General features: G+C 47.0%; 1 protein-coding gene across 2 annotated transcripts in view; it reads left to right on the forward strand.

Annotated features, from left to right (window-relative positions):
* Nucleotides 1–11,886, forward strand: part of boka (BCL2 family apoptosis regulator BOK a) — a 123,323-nt gene extending 111,437 nt beyond the window's left edge. For both annotated transcript variants that reach the window (XM_072474931.1, XM_072474932.1), the window contains exon 5: nt 4,773–11,886. In XM_072474931.1, the coding sequence (XP_072331032.1) occupies nt 4,773–4,898 (126 nt within the window). In that variant the 3' untranslated portion in view covers nt 4,899–11,886. The remainder of the gene's footprint in view (nt 1–4,772) is intronic.
* Nucleotides 11,887–15,354: the final 3,468 nt, after the last annotated feature.

Genomic DNA, 15,354 nt, shown 5'->3' on the forward strand with positions numbered 1-15,354 from the left:
ATGGCCTAATCCTGCTTCTAGTTCTTATGTTACTATGATCTTATGATAAAAGTTCATGCTGTTGGGGATGACATATTTAGCATCAGAGGATTGGCTATGTAACAGGAAACAGAGTCCAGATAATTCTGTCATTTTCAGGTTGGCAAAGTGTTAACTTGTGACATGCTGCAAGAAGGGTGGCACTGCTGCCTCACAGCGCCAGGGACCAGGGTTCAGTTCTGACTTTGGGTGACTATTTGTGTGGAGTTTGCACTTTCTCCCCGTGTCTCCTTGGGTTTCCTCTGGGTGCTCAAATTTCCACCCATACTCGAAAGATATTCAGGTTAGGTGGATTGGCCATGCTAAATTGCCCTTAGTGTCCAAAGATGTGCAAATTAGGTGAGGTTACAGGGAATGGGTGGGGTAGTGGGCCGAGGTCGGGTGGACTTTCAGAGGGTCAGTGCAGACTCGATGGGCCCAATGGCCTCCTTCTGCACTGTCGGTATTCTATGAACCAGTGCTACGATCTCAACAATTCATGGGGCGAAATTCTCCGGAACGGCGGGATGTCCGCCAACTGGCGCCCAAAACGGTGAAAATCAGACGGGCATCGCGCCGCCCCAAAGGTGCGGAATGCTCCGCATCTTTGGGGGCCGAGCCCCAACCTTGAGGGGCTAGGTCGGCGCCGGACGAATTTCCGCCCCGCCAGCTGGCGGAAAAGGCCTTTGGTGCCCCGCCAGCTGGCGCGGAAATGACATCTCCGGGCAGCGCATGCGCGGGAGCGTCAGCGGCCGCTGACAGCTTCCCACGCATGCGCAGTGGAGGGAGTCTCTTCTGCCTCCGCCATGGTGGAGACCCTGGCGGAGGCGGAAGGGAAAGAGTGCCATCACGGCCCAGGCCCGCCCGCAGATCGGTGGGCCCCGATCGCGGGCCAGGCCACCGCGGGGACACCCCCCCGGGGCCAGATCGCCCCGCACCCCCCCCAGGACCCCGGAGCCCGCCCGCGCCGCCTTGTCCTGCCGGTAAGGTAGGTGGTTTAATCTACGCCGGCGGGACAGGCATTTTAGCGGCGGGACTTCGGCCCATCCGGGCCGGAGAATCGAGCGGGGGGCCCGCCAACCGGCGCGGCGCGATTCCCGCCCCCGCCGAATATCCGGTGGCGGAGACTTCGGCAACCGGCGGGAGCGGGATTCACGCCAGCCCCCGGCGATTCTCCGACCCGGCGGGGGCTCGGAGAATCTCGCCCATGATCTACATCAGTGACTTCGGTGAAGAGACTTTCTATATTGGAGCAAAATTTGCTGATGATGAAAGATAAATTGGAAAGGAAGTTTGTGAGGTGAAAATTAGAGTCTACAAAGTGATATAGATAGTAAAGGTGAGTGGGCAAAAATTTAACAGATGTTGCATAATGTGGGCAAATTTGAGATTCTCCACTTTGGCAGGAATAGAAAAACATAATATTATTGAAATAGAGAGAGACTGCCACAACCTGGGGGTCCATGTACATGAATCACAAAACATTAACATGCAGGTAGAGCAAGTAATTTGGAAGGCTGCGCCAATGGTCGTCCGTGCACGCCCCCCCCCCCGACCCCATGGCTGACCTCCTGGCTGCCTGCCCGCCCCACTACACTCCACCCGCCCCCCCCCCCCCCCCCCCCCCCCCAGCCGGCGGCACAACTGTCAGCACACAATAGCAATATTGAACACTTTTCATACGCCCTCTCTCACCCTCAGCAACCAGCAATACCAGACATGAACCTCGCCGTCGGACATTCACTGAGAAGGAACATCACTGGAGGCCTGGAGAATGCCGGGTCGGGCCCGTTAGTGATATGCCAACAGTGTTTACTGTACAATTTGCATGCACATGCCGTTGTCGAGGCACCGGAGCATGGCATTCCATTGTCTGCCCCCCTCGATTTTTGGGCGATGGCCGATTCTCCGCCCGATCGCATTTGGCTGGACAGAGAATACCGCCCAAGGTGTCTTCCAGCCAAAATGGAGATGAGGAGGAATTTCTTCTTTAAAAGGGTTAATAGTCTTCCAAAGCAAGCAATGAAAACTGGCTCATTGAAAATATTCAAGGCTGAGATTGAGTTTTGATTCACAAGGGAATCAAGGGTTACTAGGCGGCAGACATGAAAGTCTATATAAATGCTCCGGTTTCCTCCCACAGTCCAAAGATGTGCAGGTTAGGTGGATTGGCCATGCTAAATTGCCCATAGTGTCCAAAATTGCCCTTAGTGTTGGGTGGGGTTACTGGGTTATGGGGATAGGGTGGAGGTGTGGACCTTGGGTAGGGTGCTCTTTCTAAGAGCTGGTGCAGACTCGATGGGCCGAATGGCCTCCTTCTGCACTGTAAATTCTATGAAAGTGGGCTAAGGCCATAATCAGATCACCATTGAGTTTATCGAATGGCGAAGCAGCTCGATGGGCCGAAGGGCCTATTTCTTATGAATGTTTTGATCACCTATCCGAATAGCTTATTCACTGGATTAGCATTTGTTATTGTTCGATAATACTCCTGCAAAACATCTTTAGACGTTTTTGTCCATGAAAGATGCTATATAAATGCACGTTTTTGACTTTGCTGTTTCTGCTCCGTTCCTGCAGAGATAAAACCAATTAAACTGCATATATTTGAATAAAACAAATACAGTTAATGCTTTCGGGATGAATTAAGTTCTAAAGAGTTGGAAGAATTTTTGAATGGCGAATAAAGGGCGGGATTCTCCCTTCTGACGGCAGAGTGTTGACACCATCATAAAAACCGGAGAATTTAACGACGGCTTCATCGGACCGCTAAGTGTAGCGATCCTCTGCCCCACAGGGGCCAGCACGGCACTGGAGCGACTTACGCTGCTCCAGCTGCCGATACCGGTATCAAACATGTGTCGTGGGTCTGTGCATGCGCGCTGCGATTGGCACGAATGCGCGCATGTGCACTGCGACCGGCGCGAAATAGCACATGCGCGGTAGCTTCCTTCTCCGCGCTGGCCCCGACGCAACATGGCGTAGAGCTATAGGGGCCGGCGCGGAGTAAAAGAGGCCCCCACCGGGAGATCTGGCCAGCCGATCGGTAGGCCCTGATTGCGGGCCAGGCCACGGTGGAGACCCCTCCCCAGGGTCAGACCCCCCTTTCTCTCCCCCACCAGGCCGCCCCCGACAGGATGGATGCCGAGGTCCCGCCGGGTAAGACCAGATGTGAACGGTGCCGGCGGGGCTCGTGCTTTCTTGGCGGCCACTCGACTCATCATGGGCAGAGAATCGCCGGGGGGGCCCACGTAGAGCGGCCCCCGACAGGCGCTGCGCCGCCGGCGCCAATTGTGGCAATTCTCCGGTCACCGGAGAATCGGCAGACCGGCATCGCGCCCGGCCCGGCGATTCTCCGAACCGGCACGGGCTGAGAGAATCCCGCCAAAAATTCTTAACCCCCCTTGTTCTGTTGCCTAATGCTGAGGCTGCGATACAGTTTCTTTTCAGTGTGCTCGCTGACTTAATGTCTGGTCTGGCAACGCCTCAATCTAAAGATTCCCATCCTTGTTTTCAAGTCCTCCCCAGCTGCTCCCTCTCTATAAACCGTTGCCTGAGGCCCGACCCGCGATGCTCCCTCCCCAACTGGCTGAGTTCCCGATGACATGGGACATCCATGGTCTCACCCGTCATAAACTTCCGGCGCCGCCAGATCGGCCAGTCGGGGGAGGGACGATCCGTGGGCAGGGGGGGGACTTTATTCGGGGCACTGTGGGCGGGCGGTCTGGGGTGCGCAAGCAGCCGAAGTGGGGTACTACTTTAGCGGTCCGGGACCGCGGGCTGGAAGTATAGATTGTTCCAACACTGCAACAAAATCCCTTGGTATAAAGGAACTCAGCTGTACAGTGCAGACAGCATTGCAGAGAATGTGGGAATGTATTTGTACAATTTAGTTGTTCAAAGTTTCTGGGATATCTGGTTTACACATTGATGCCATTATTCCAGGCCTGCCTCAGCTGATCTGCTGCTGAAACCCTCATTCCTGTCTTTGTTAAGTTCAGACGCAGCTATTCCAATGCTTTCATGCCAAGCCTCAGAAGGCAACCTTTCCTCATAAGACCACCTCTTCATCCATCTATCTTTGTATCATCAGCAAGTTTGGCTCCCATGTAGAAGGCCCCAGATTATCCAACTTGTTGCCATCCATAATTTAACAAGCACCTAGTTCCATTCACTTAGTGAGCTTGCTGACTTAAAAAGACTTCTGGCCTGGCAACACCTCAATCTAAAGATTCCCATCCTGGTTTTCAAATCCACCCAGCTGCTCCCTCTCTCCAAAATATCCTACAACCCAACAAGATCTCTGTGGTCCTTGAATTCTGACCTCTTAAGCATCCCAATTTTAATTCCACCATAGTTGCAGCCATACTCTGAACTTCCTGGGTCCTAAACTCTGGAATTCAATCCTTAAACTTCTCCAGCTCTCCATCTTCATCCTTTAAGGCACTCCTTAAAACCTACCACTTCTGCAAGCTTTCAGGCACCTTTGCTAATACAGTGTCAAATTGTACCTTGGACCGTACCACGATATAAAAGTGAGTGTTAACACCGAGCTGTAGTGTCAAACTCAGTACATGTGTAGCAATGTGCGACTCCTTGTACTCACCCTGCACTCTCTGATGCTTAAGCACAATGGTGTATTTTTATTTCTAAGCTGAGTAACGTGACAGCAAATAAACTAATTTTAAATGAATTCAGCAGCTTTAGTCCCCACTCAGATGATGTCTAATAATTCTCATCTGTTCTGATTCTAGGCTGACATTACAAAGTCCGTGGTTAACAATGATTCCAGCATCCGAGATCATTGGCTTGTCTCCGTCCTCTGTACCTGTGGACATTTCCTCAAAGCAATCTTCTTTTTCCTACTGCGGGAGCGATGATTCCACCTGGGAGGATGAGGCTGCCGTTGACTGCCCTTTTCTAACACCGTACAGAATTCTTAGCATGCCTGAATAAACATCAGCAATTGGAAGCAAATTCTGAACTGGGCAGAATGGAATCTGAATTCTTTCACAGTCATCAACTGAACAGGGAACGGGTAGCTAACTATACAGTGGAAATTATGACGTCCAAATTCTACTGACTTCACCAAATGGTCTCGATTTCTAGGTGTGGAAATTTTGATCTGTGCGATTTAAGGAGAAGTCCCAGCTTGCTTGCAAGTGAAACATTCCTGTCTGCAAGGGCAACTGGTTTGAAGAATCAAGAATGAACAGACATGAATCAGCAGTTTATCAATTTCTTTAAAGCTGTCATTTGGATAGGCACGCCTTTGATTCTACAAATTAGCTGTACAAGAGTAGATTTGTATCTGATAAGGCAAACAAATCCAAGAAAATACTGGTTTAAAACGTAAGGTGCAACAGTAATGGCAAATGCTGGCAGATTTCTGGAAGATCTGGATTCTCCACTTCCCAACGCCAAAATCGCATTCGGCGAGGGGACGGAGAATCCCCGATGACGGCAAAAATGGGGGCGGCGACGCCGCGCCACGTATCCATGGCCTCAAACCGTTGCCTGAGGCCCGACCCGCGATGCTCCGTCCCCAACTGGCTGAGTTCCCGATGACATGGGACATCCATGATCTCACCCGTCATGAACTTCCGCGCCGCCACAGTGGGGGGAGGGCCAATCCGTGGGCAGGGGGGGACTTTATTTGGGGCACTGTGGGCGGGCGGTCTGGGGCGCGCAAGCAGCCGAAGGGGGGTACTACTTTAGCGGTCCAGGACCGCGGGTTGAGTCCGCCATGAAACACGACGCAGCAGCTGCAGGTCGACGCCGTGCGCATGTGCGGTCACGGACCCGGAAATGCTCAGGGCCGCATCGACAGCTAGAGCTGGGAGCTCTGTGCTGCCTCCCTGCTATCCCCCAGCAAAACGGCGAATCGGTGGCTAATTTGCGCCAGTTTCTCTGGTGTAAAACACCACCCTTTTCACGTCGGTGAGGGACTTAGTCTCCCAAACGGAGAATCCAGCCCCTGGTTACCTGATTTTGCTGCTCTGTTGTAGTTTAGACCAAGTTTAAGATTTTTGTTCAGCTTTAGGAAAGCAGGAATTCTACTATTCTTGTGCTTCATAGAATTTACAGTGCAGAAGGAGGCCATTTGTCCCATCAAGTCTGCACCGGCTCTTGGAAAGAGCACCCTACCTAAGCCCTCTCACCTCCACCCGATCTCTGTAACCCAGTAACCCCACCTAACCTTTTTGGACACTAAGGGCAATTTTATCATGGCCAATCCACCTAACCTGAACATCTTTGGACTCTGGGAGGAAATCGGAGCACCCGGAGGAAACCCACGCAAACACGGGGAGAACGTGCAGACTCCGAACACAGACAGTGACCCAAGCCGGGAATCGAACCTGGGACCCTGGAGCTGTGAAGCAACTATGCTAACCTCTGTGCTACCGTGTTGCCCATGCTTGTAGAAGTACTCTGGCTACAGGCTTGTTATTCTGACCAGTTCTTCCTTTGCATGTCCAGGCTAATGGCTGTGATGGGAGTAACCTTTCCAGCACAAAACCTTTTACTCCTGTCTTGCCCATTTCATAGCATTTACCAGAATTGGATTTAATTCCATCCAGCCATAGAGGTCTACAGCACAGGAAGGGCCCTTCAGCACATCACGTCTGTGCTGGTCAAAACAACCACTTTGCAGCACTTGTTCCATAGCCTTGTATGCCTTCGCATCACAAGTGCATGTCTAAATATTTCTCAACTGTTATGAGGCTAACTGCCTCCACTGCCCTTTCAGTCAGTGAGTTCCAGACTCAAACTGCCCTCTGGCTGAAAATGTTTTTCCTCACATCCCCTCTAAACCTCCTGCACCTTACCTTAAATCTATGCCCCTTGGTCATTGATTCCTCCACCAAGTGAAAAAGTTTCTTCCTGTCCACTCTATCTATGCCCCCCATAATTTTATTCATCTCAATCATGTCGTCCCTCCAAGGAAAACAACCCCAGTCTGCCAATCTCTCTTCATAGCTAAAACTCTCCAGCCCAGGCAACATCCTGGTAAATCTCGTCTGCAACCTTTCCAGTCCCTCCTATAATGTGGATTCCAGAACTGCACACTCTAACTGTGACCTAACCAATATTTTACACAGTTCCAGCCTAACCTCCCTGCTCTTAAAAGCTTGGCTAACATATGCTTTCTTAACCACTGTATCCACCTGCTCTGCTACCTTAACCGGTGTACATGCACACCAATGTCCCTCTGATCCTCGGTGCTTCCCAGGGTCCTGCCACATTCCCTTGCCTTGTTTATCCTGCATCACCTCACACTTATTTGTATTGAATTCCAGTCTAGAAACCATGCATTTATTCCATAGAATTCTCTTCAAGTATGAAGAGCTCATCCTTTCATATAAATTGTCTCAGAAATTTTGGCACTGTGTTGGTTTTGAGGCACTAGTCGGCCAATATAGCAGGCAGGACTGTGTGCACTCATTTTGGATTCCAACTGCCTTGTTGATGTTGACAGCAAAAGACGTCCAGAGCCACTCCTGAAACAGGTATTCCATCCTTTATATATGCGGATAACATGTCTAATGCCTGTTTGAGTTATGACACTGCAAGCTTGGATTGCTCTGAGGTTGCTGGTGCCAGCTTACCTGCGATCAGTAGGTCTACATGTAGCTTAATCGGATGTCCTTAACGGGACTTCTGCAGCCCAACTTTAGAAATGTGGGACTAGGCGGCATGTGGCACAGTGGATAGCACTGGGACTGCGGCGCTGAGGACCCGGGTTTGGATCCCGGCCCTGGGTCACTGTCCATGTGGAGTTTGCACATTCTCCCCATGTCTGTCTGCATGGGTTTCACCCCCACAACCCAAAGATGTGCAGGTTAGTTGGATTGGCCACGCTAAATTGCCCCCTAATTGGAAAAAAAATAATTGGGTACTCTAAATTTATAAAAAAAGAAAGGTGGGATTTTAAAAAATACTTTCTTGAATATGAAAGTGGGCGGTGCCAGAGTACTCGTGTCCCACTGCAGACCCGCAGGCAATAACCGATTCCAGTCTCTCCATTCCCATTCGCATCTCCTCCTGAGCACCTTCCCTTTCCCTTGAAGGACGTTGCTAGGGTCACTGCCAGGAGTACAGAGGCCTGAAATTCCAATTGTGTGCTGAATGAGCTGCCTGGCTGCTGACTGCAGCTTACCGGGCTTGTTTACGTAAGTCCAGAGAGGTATTATCAGATGCACAAGAAATAAATAAGTGACCTCTAGACCTCTACTTCGTGTCACTCAGAAGTACTGGGGAAGTTGTTTCAAGAAATTGTAGTATTCTGTCCTTGTGGGTACCCTGTGAGGTCCAGGACTGACTGCACTGATTCTAATAGGAGATTCATCAGATTCAACTCGCTGCATAAAAATATGATTGTATGGAACAGGTCTGAAGGCAAAAATAAAACTTCTGACCATTAATATAACTCCGGATTTAGTCCAATGTTTTTAACTTGCATTCACGGTGAGCAGATCAAAGTCAGAATTTTCTTCTTAATTTTCTTCTTAATTCCATGGGCAGAAGGAAAGTCTGTTATGTCGGGTCCCTGCCCATGTTTTATGACAATGGTATTTTCGATGAGAGGTGACGCTAGAGGCCTGAAGTGGATGCCCAAATACAAAAGCACTTTTGAAGGTAACAATGACTTGGAGAAATAATACCCCATTTTCAACAATTGCCTTCTCGTACCTGTCTAAAGCAGGTGGGACTGTACTGCTGGGCACAGTAGAAATGGCAGAAATAAAGTAATTTTAAAATGCATCAATTTTGAGCAGTTTTCCTCTGTCTTTTCTGTCACTATTATTTCATTGTGCATCTTTTCCTGTGAGACTTCCATTCTAGTGCTCTAACCTGTTCAACAGATGTTCCAATGGGTTTTCTATTGAGAATTATCTGTGAGGAAGAAGAGCAAGTTAAACAGATGCTAAAGCAGGTGAATGGCACCCACTGTTTTTATTCTTTCATGGAATGTGGGCAAGGCCAGCATATGTTGCCCATCCCTAATTGCCCTTGAACTGAGTTGCTTGCTAGGCCATATCAGGAGGCAGTTAAGAGTCAACCACATTGCTGGGATCTGGAGTCACATGTAGGCCAGACTGGGTAAGGTTAAGTTTCAACATAGGTGTAACTCATTGATGTCCACCCTGGTAAGGTGCAGCTTCCTCCCCTGAAATACACTAGTGAACCAGATGGGTTTTCACAGCAATTGATGATAGCTTCATGGTTACCATTATTGAGACTAGCTATGTACCAGTACCAGTATCCCCATCCAAAAATATACAGATCCAAGGTGTGCTGACCTGGAGTCAATTCAGGAGCAGCGTCTGGGAAGCTGCACCTTACCAGGGTGGACATCAATGAGTTACGCCTATGTTGAAACTTAACCTGCACCCTTAAGCAGCTCTACCAGTGCCTGTGAAAATCTCTACCACCCTGAGTTTATATGCTATGGTAAGCCACAAGTACCTGAGACGAATGAGGTGTCTATTCTGTTCTTCTGTCAATTCCAAAAGTCAGCAGGCACAATGTTGTCACACAATTATGTTCAGGCTAAAAATAATAGTCAAGTTTATTTACAAATAAAAATTTTACACAATAAGTAAAATGTACAGAAATAGCAAGCTGGTGGTACAAATGGGCAATTACTGTTGATTTGCCAGTAATGCCCATATCTCATGAACAAATTAAAAAAATAAAGCTAATAAAGATAGAATAAGTTCACAACAGCATAAGTATCTTTTTCAGAACATGTTTCACAGATAGCCGGATAATCTACAAAGTCTTTGGAAGCAGTAGTTTTTTGATCCAGGCATGGATTTTAACTACCAATTAGTTGAGTGGGATGAATGCAATTTGCATTTACATGCCTACATTTGAGGTTAAGGCAGCCCAAAGCCAGTTTAGCAGCTGTTAGTAATAGTAGTCGAGGTGAGATATGAGCCAGATAAAATGCTAATGGATGGATAATGTAATTATAGGGTTAATTAGCTCAAATTCAATTCTGTGAGAAAAACCTGTGAAATTGTGAGAAAGAAACGCAAAATTAATTTTTGGTGGTGGTCAGTTACTTATATTGTCTGAAAAGGTGTGATAAAGAGTGAGGGAGGAGTGGAGAAATGTCTTCAAATATAAGAGTGTAGACTCACAGGACCAGCCCCCTGACCATTCAAACATTTGAAGAGCCCAGTGTGATGGACAGGAGGGAGATTAACTTAAAGAACCCTAATTTCTCCCCTCACTACCCTCCGTAATTAGAACTGTGTTTTTTGATTTTTGATTCCCCCATTATAAGTATTTTCCACAATCCTTAAAGTTGGAGTATTCCAATCCTCTATGAATAACCTACACAGCAAACTCAAGAGGAGAGAAATAAAAGGGTTGGTTTATTTTACAAACAGACACAAAACCTGGGAAAGGGGTTTTGCAACATCTGCCGCTTTTTTTTATTTAGAACGATACAGCGCAGTACAGGCCCTTCGGCCCACGATGTTGCACCGAAACAAAAGCCATCTAACCTACACTATGCCATTATCATCCATATGTTTATCCAATAAACTTTCAAATGCCCTCAATGTTGGCGAGTTCACTACTGTAGCAGGTAGGGCATTCCACGGCCTCACTACTCTTTGCGTAAAGAACCTACCTCTGACCTCTGTCCTATATCTATTACCCCTCAGTTTAAAGCTATGTCCCCTCGTGCCAGCCATTTCCATCCGCGGGAGAAGGCTCTCACTGTCCACCCTATCTAACCCCCTGATCATTTTGTTCTCATACAATAAAAGAGGGTTAAGGGAAAGTAAGGGGTACAGGGCAAAACCAAAGGAAAAAAGGGTTATGGGTTCACATGAGTTCAGAATCATGGTGCATTCCTTCATAGGGGAATTGGCCGACTGTTGTAGGGTGATCCTTTTTTCCAGAAGTGAGGACTTCCATAATGGGAGGAAGTTGAATTAGTCTTGAAGGCACAAGTTCCAATTTGTAATAGTTCACAGTGCAGATGAGGGCCAGGCGATGTACCTGGGCTGACTACTTTCTGCTGCTACTTGTGAGATAGTGAATGGTAGACAAAGAAAGGCTGCTGCCAGGAGACCTGTTTCTCGTCTGAAGTCAAACAGTGACTTCCGGGATTCAGTCCCACGTGACAAGTTACATGTTCTGGAAGCTTGGGGGGCGATCATGTGACATGCCTCCCACTCTTCTCCTGGGTCTTGGATAATGGATGTATCTTCCCTGGAATCTTGATGCATTTAAGAAGAATCAGGGTTACTGGTGGCCAGAATTCTTCTTTAGAAATGTAAAAAATGGTTTGTGTATTTCTTTGGTATTTGATTGTCTGCAGTCACAGAGGGCGCCTCTTTAAAGACAATGAGGTTCCTGCTGGTTTTGTGAAGGTTAGAAATTCCTCGGGTAAGAGTCATGGCTAGTCGGGGTAAAGCCTTGTCTATTTTTAAAAATACAACAATAATTTTATGGAGAAGACAGGTTGATGTAGATATATATTTTCTTCCTGTCTCCTGTCTGCGACACAAGCAAACAATAAGCAGATAAAGTTGCACCATGCAAAATTGTGAAGTGACTCTCATGACCCCAGGTATACTCACATACTCACATAATTATATATTATATTTGAATATTAACTCTACATTAAACCATACGCATTGTACAGTATAACAATGGAACACGCATGTAAACTGTAGGAACTCCAAATAGCGTTTGCAAGGGCTACCAACAAGCATAGTCTGAGGAATCAGTTTGCAAAACCATGGGGAGTTGTTTAATTGTGAGTATACACTAGTACTGATGGAATAAATACTGCATATGTTTGGTTTGTATTGATTTTACCAATAAAGAGTATTAACCAAATGATTGTTTGTCTCATAAGCCTGTATTTAAAGTAAATGGTAGGGATTGTCTCAACACGGACCAGCATATGAAGAAGACTTGTTGTCAAGCAAGTAAGTTAAGGGCTGAAGGTTTGGGAGGGTTTTGTGGGAGAGAATCCTGAGTAAGGAAGGCATGATCTTCCATCTTGCCTCACTTAATTTGGAGGGTCTCTTTTTCTTCCCAACAACAGGCAACCTGTCTTTAATAATAAGAATAATAATCTTTTATTGTCACAAGTAGGCTTACATTAACACTGCAATGAAGTTACTGTGAAAAGCCCATAGTCACCACATTCTGGCCTCTGTTCGGGTACACTGAGGGAGAATTCAGAATTCTCAGCTGGTACAGGAATTGAACCTGCTGGGCTTGTTCTACATCACAAACCAGTTGTCTAGCCCACTGAGCTAAACCAGCCCTGCTACGTGGCAGGAAAGCAGCTGCAGCTTCCACATTCAAGCTGGGCTAATGTTCAATTAGAATCCCATTACTGTAACGCAGCCCCAATTTTCAAGTATTTCTGATGCTTCCAGCGAGTGCCTCAGACACTGGACTGCATGTAGTGTTCAGTTAAATTGGGAGCCAGTGGGATCCTAACAGGAACGGGTGATAAGGCGGATTTTTTATTTTAATTGACTCCTGCGCCGTTCTTGCTGAGATCATAGATTATCATAGAATTTACAGTGCAGAAGGAGGCCATTCGGCCCATCGAGTCCGCACCGGCTCTGGAAAGAGCACCCTACCCAAGGTCAACACCACCACCCCATCCCCACAACCCAGTAACCCCACCCAACACTAAGGGCAATTTTGGACACTAAGGGCAATTTATCATGGCCAATCCACCTAACCTGCACATCTTTGGACTGTGGGAGGAAACCGGAGCACCCGGAGGAAACCCACGCACACACGGGGAGGATGTGCAGACTCCGCACAGACAGTGACCCAAGCCGGAATCGAACCTGGGACCCTGGAGCTGTGAAGCAATCGTGCTATCCACAAGGCTACCGTGCTGCCCCATGATAGGTAAACCTCAACCCACTGAAACAATAAAGGTAATGTGAATCCTCCAGCTCATGTCCGAGTTCCACATGTATTCCAAACCAAAAGGCCTCTGAAAAAGGAGAAACCTATTAATAAAGTGTATGCAATGCTTGCATTCCACGTCATTCAGTAGTTTGCCACATATTATCCATTTTTCACAACATTGCCAGTGCTTTTATCAACATCGGTTAGATTTTGCTTTTCCCTGCACATAGTTGGATCAGGGTACAGGGAAAATGGACAGGGAAGATACCTCAGAGTTTGAGATGTGACAAATGGAAATTGAGATGCTGCATTCTGAGATACACTAGCAGTTATTGACTTAGAAAGTCTGGGTAAAGCGACTGATAATATCTAAACAGAGATATTAATTTCCAGTAACCAACACAAAGAATCGTATGATATGATTTCACGTTTTAAGACTATTACTGTAACAAACTAAAATCAACCTCGACTAAACATTAGTTAGTAGGCAACTAATACACTAAACTACAGAAAACTACTATTAACTTCTCAATGCAACCAAAACCCCATGCCACATTTATCCATTACACTGCAGTCTCAGTAGAAAGTTAGTCTTGTGTTTACAGTCCTCAAGTTCTTCATGGCATTAACAGGATCTCTTCTCTTTGCCTCACTAGGGATAATTTTTTAACTTAAGTAATATTATTTCCCCTTTTACACATTTTAATATTAAGGATTCTATTGTGGCAACACTGTAAGGCATAACTCACCACAACCAACTATATGTGACAGGATTTAAAGTCCGTACAGTTGAAACTCACTGACAAACAAGTTAATTTTATGAGCGCTGGCTTCATTTTATGTCACTTGTCTCAAAGGTCCCCTTTCTCATTTTGCATAGTCATTTAAACTTGTCCATTTCCTTGGTTAGAAACCTGAATTTTGGTTTAGTCTGGTTAACTTTGTCAAGAATAATACTGTCATTAACCTGCACTACATATCTTTTAGACACTGTGTTTGACCTAACCTGTTTACGTTTTAACTCCTGCTTTCTATTTATCGCCATGCCAGCGCTTGTAAAATTAATGTGTTTGTCTGCAAGTTTTTAATGTTCAAGCCTGTAAAGAAAATCTCCAACATCTGAATTAGCCTATCTTTAGGTTTGTTTTCACTAGTCAAACCTTTAGGGTTTTTTCCCCAGGCCCCCCCCCCCCCCCCCCCCCCCCCACGATTCTCCGACCCGGCCAAGCTTTGTCTCATTCTTTTCGTGCAACCTTTTGAATAGAGCACATATCATTCCTCACAGCTCTATGCTATCAATATTGATTGCTGTGAACCACGCTGTTTGAAAGCAGTTCTTCCCTTTTTTGCACCATGAGCTTTGAGTACTGCTGCTGTCTGCTTTGTTACATCTTTGTCTGCCTATTTAATTGAGAAGGCTATACCTCATCCCCAAGTGCCATTAACCTTTTGTTTTCAGTCTGATTCACCAATGTCCTTTTAACATCAGCAGTTTGAGCTTCTGACTCAATGGACACATCTTTAGTTGAAACAGTAGTTTTCACAGCAGGGTGACAGAAAATCAGCTATTTTTGTACATCACCTCTTGTACATTTTCAATTTTAACAGCTTCAGTGGGCTTTTCTGAAACTATTGGAGAGGGCAATACCTTAAATCCAACCAGGTCATTTACTAATAGAAAAATGTCATCTCCAACATCAACACAACCCCAACAACAACAGAACAAGTGATTAAATCATGCTTTAAATTAATTTTACAGAATGCAATGGGTAAGCAATTTCTATCAACACCCTGTAAAAATATGTTTTTATCCAATGAGCATTCTGGAAAGAATTCACGTCACTTACTAGCACATTGGGCTGACCCTGTATCTCTAAGAAAAATGACCAACTTGCCAGCTTTACCAGACAAAGGTAGGGTCACTTCTCCTTTAAACAGAAAACTTTGAGAATTTTCTATGATTTGATCTACTCCAACAGCAAATATATCAGGGGCGGAATTCTCCGTTCCTGAGGCTAAGTGCCGGCAGCCAACAGAAAATCTGCGGGCGATTCATGACGGAAAAATCGACGGGAACCCCTCACCGATTCCGATACCGGTGAGGGGCTAGCACTGGTGCCGCATGGAACACCCGCGGATCGCACGGAAAACGACCAGAGAATTGCCAGGTCCCGGGCCGCGCATACGCAGGGCTGATGAGCTGCACCGGTCGCGCCGGAAAACATGGCGTCAGCCATGCTGGAGCCCTGAACCGCCCACCCCAACCCCCCAGCCCACCCTCTGGCCACCCCCCCCCCCCCCCGGCCAGCGGCACGGATCGCGAACGAGTGTGCTGATGCTGGACACTGTCCGCAGTCAGCAAGCCAGCTTCCCGGCCACTGGATCCACATGTGGCCCGCGTCATCGGGAACTCGGCCCATCGGG

Source organism: Scyliorhinus torazame, chromosome 14 (genome assembly GCF_047496885.1).
Source record: "Scyliorhinus torazame isolate Kashiwa2021f chromosome 14, sScyTor2.1, whole genome shotgun sequence".
Classification (NCBI taxonomy): domain Eukaryota; kingdom Metazoa; phylum Chordata; class Chondrichthyes; order Carcharhiniformes; family Scyliorhinidae; genus Scyliorhinus; species Scyliorhinus torazame.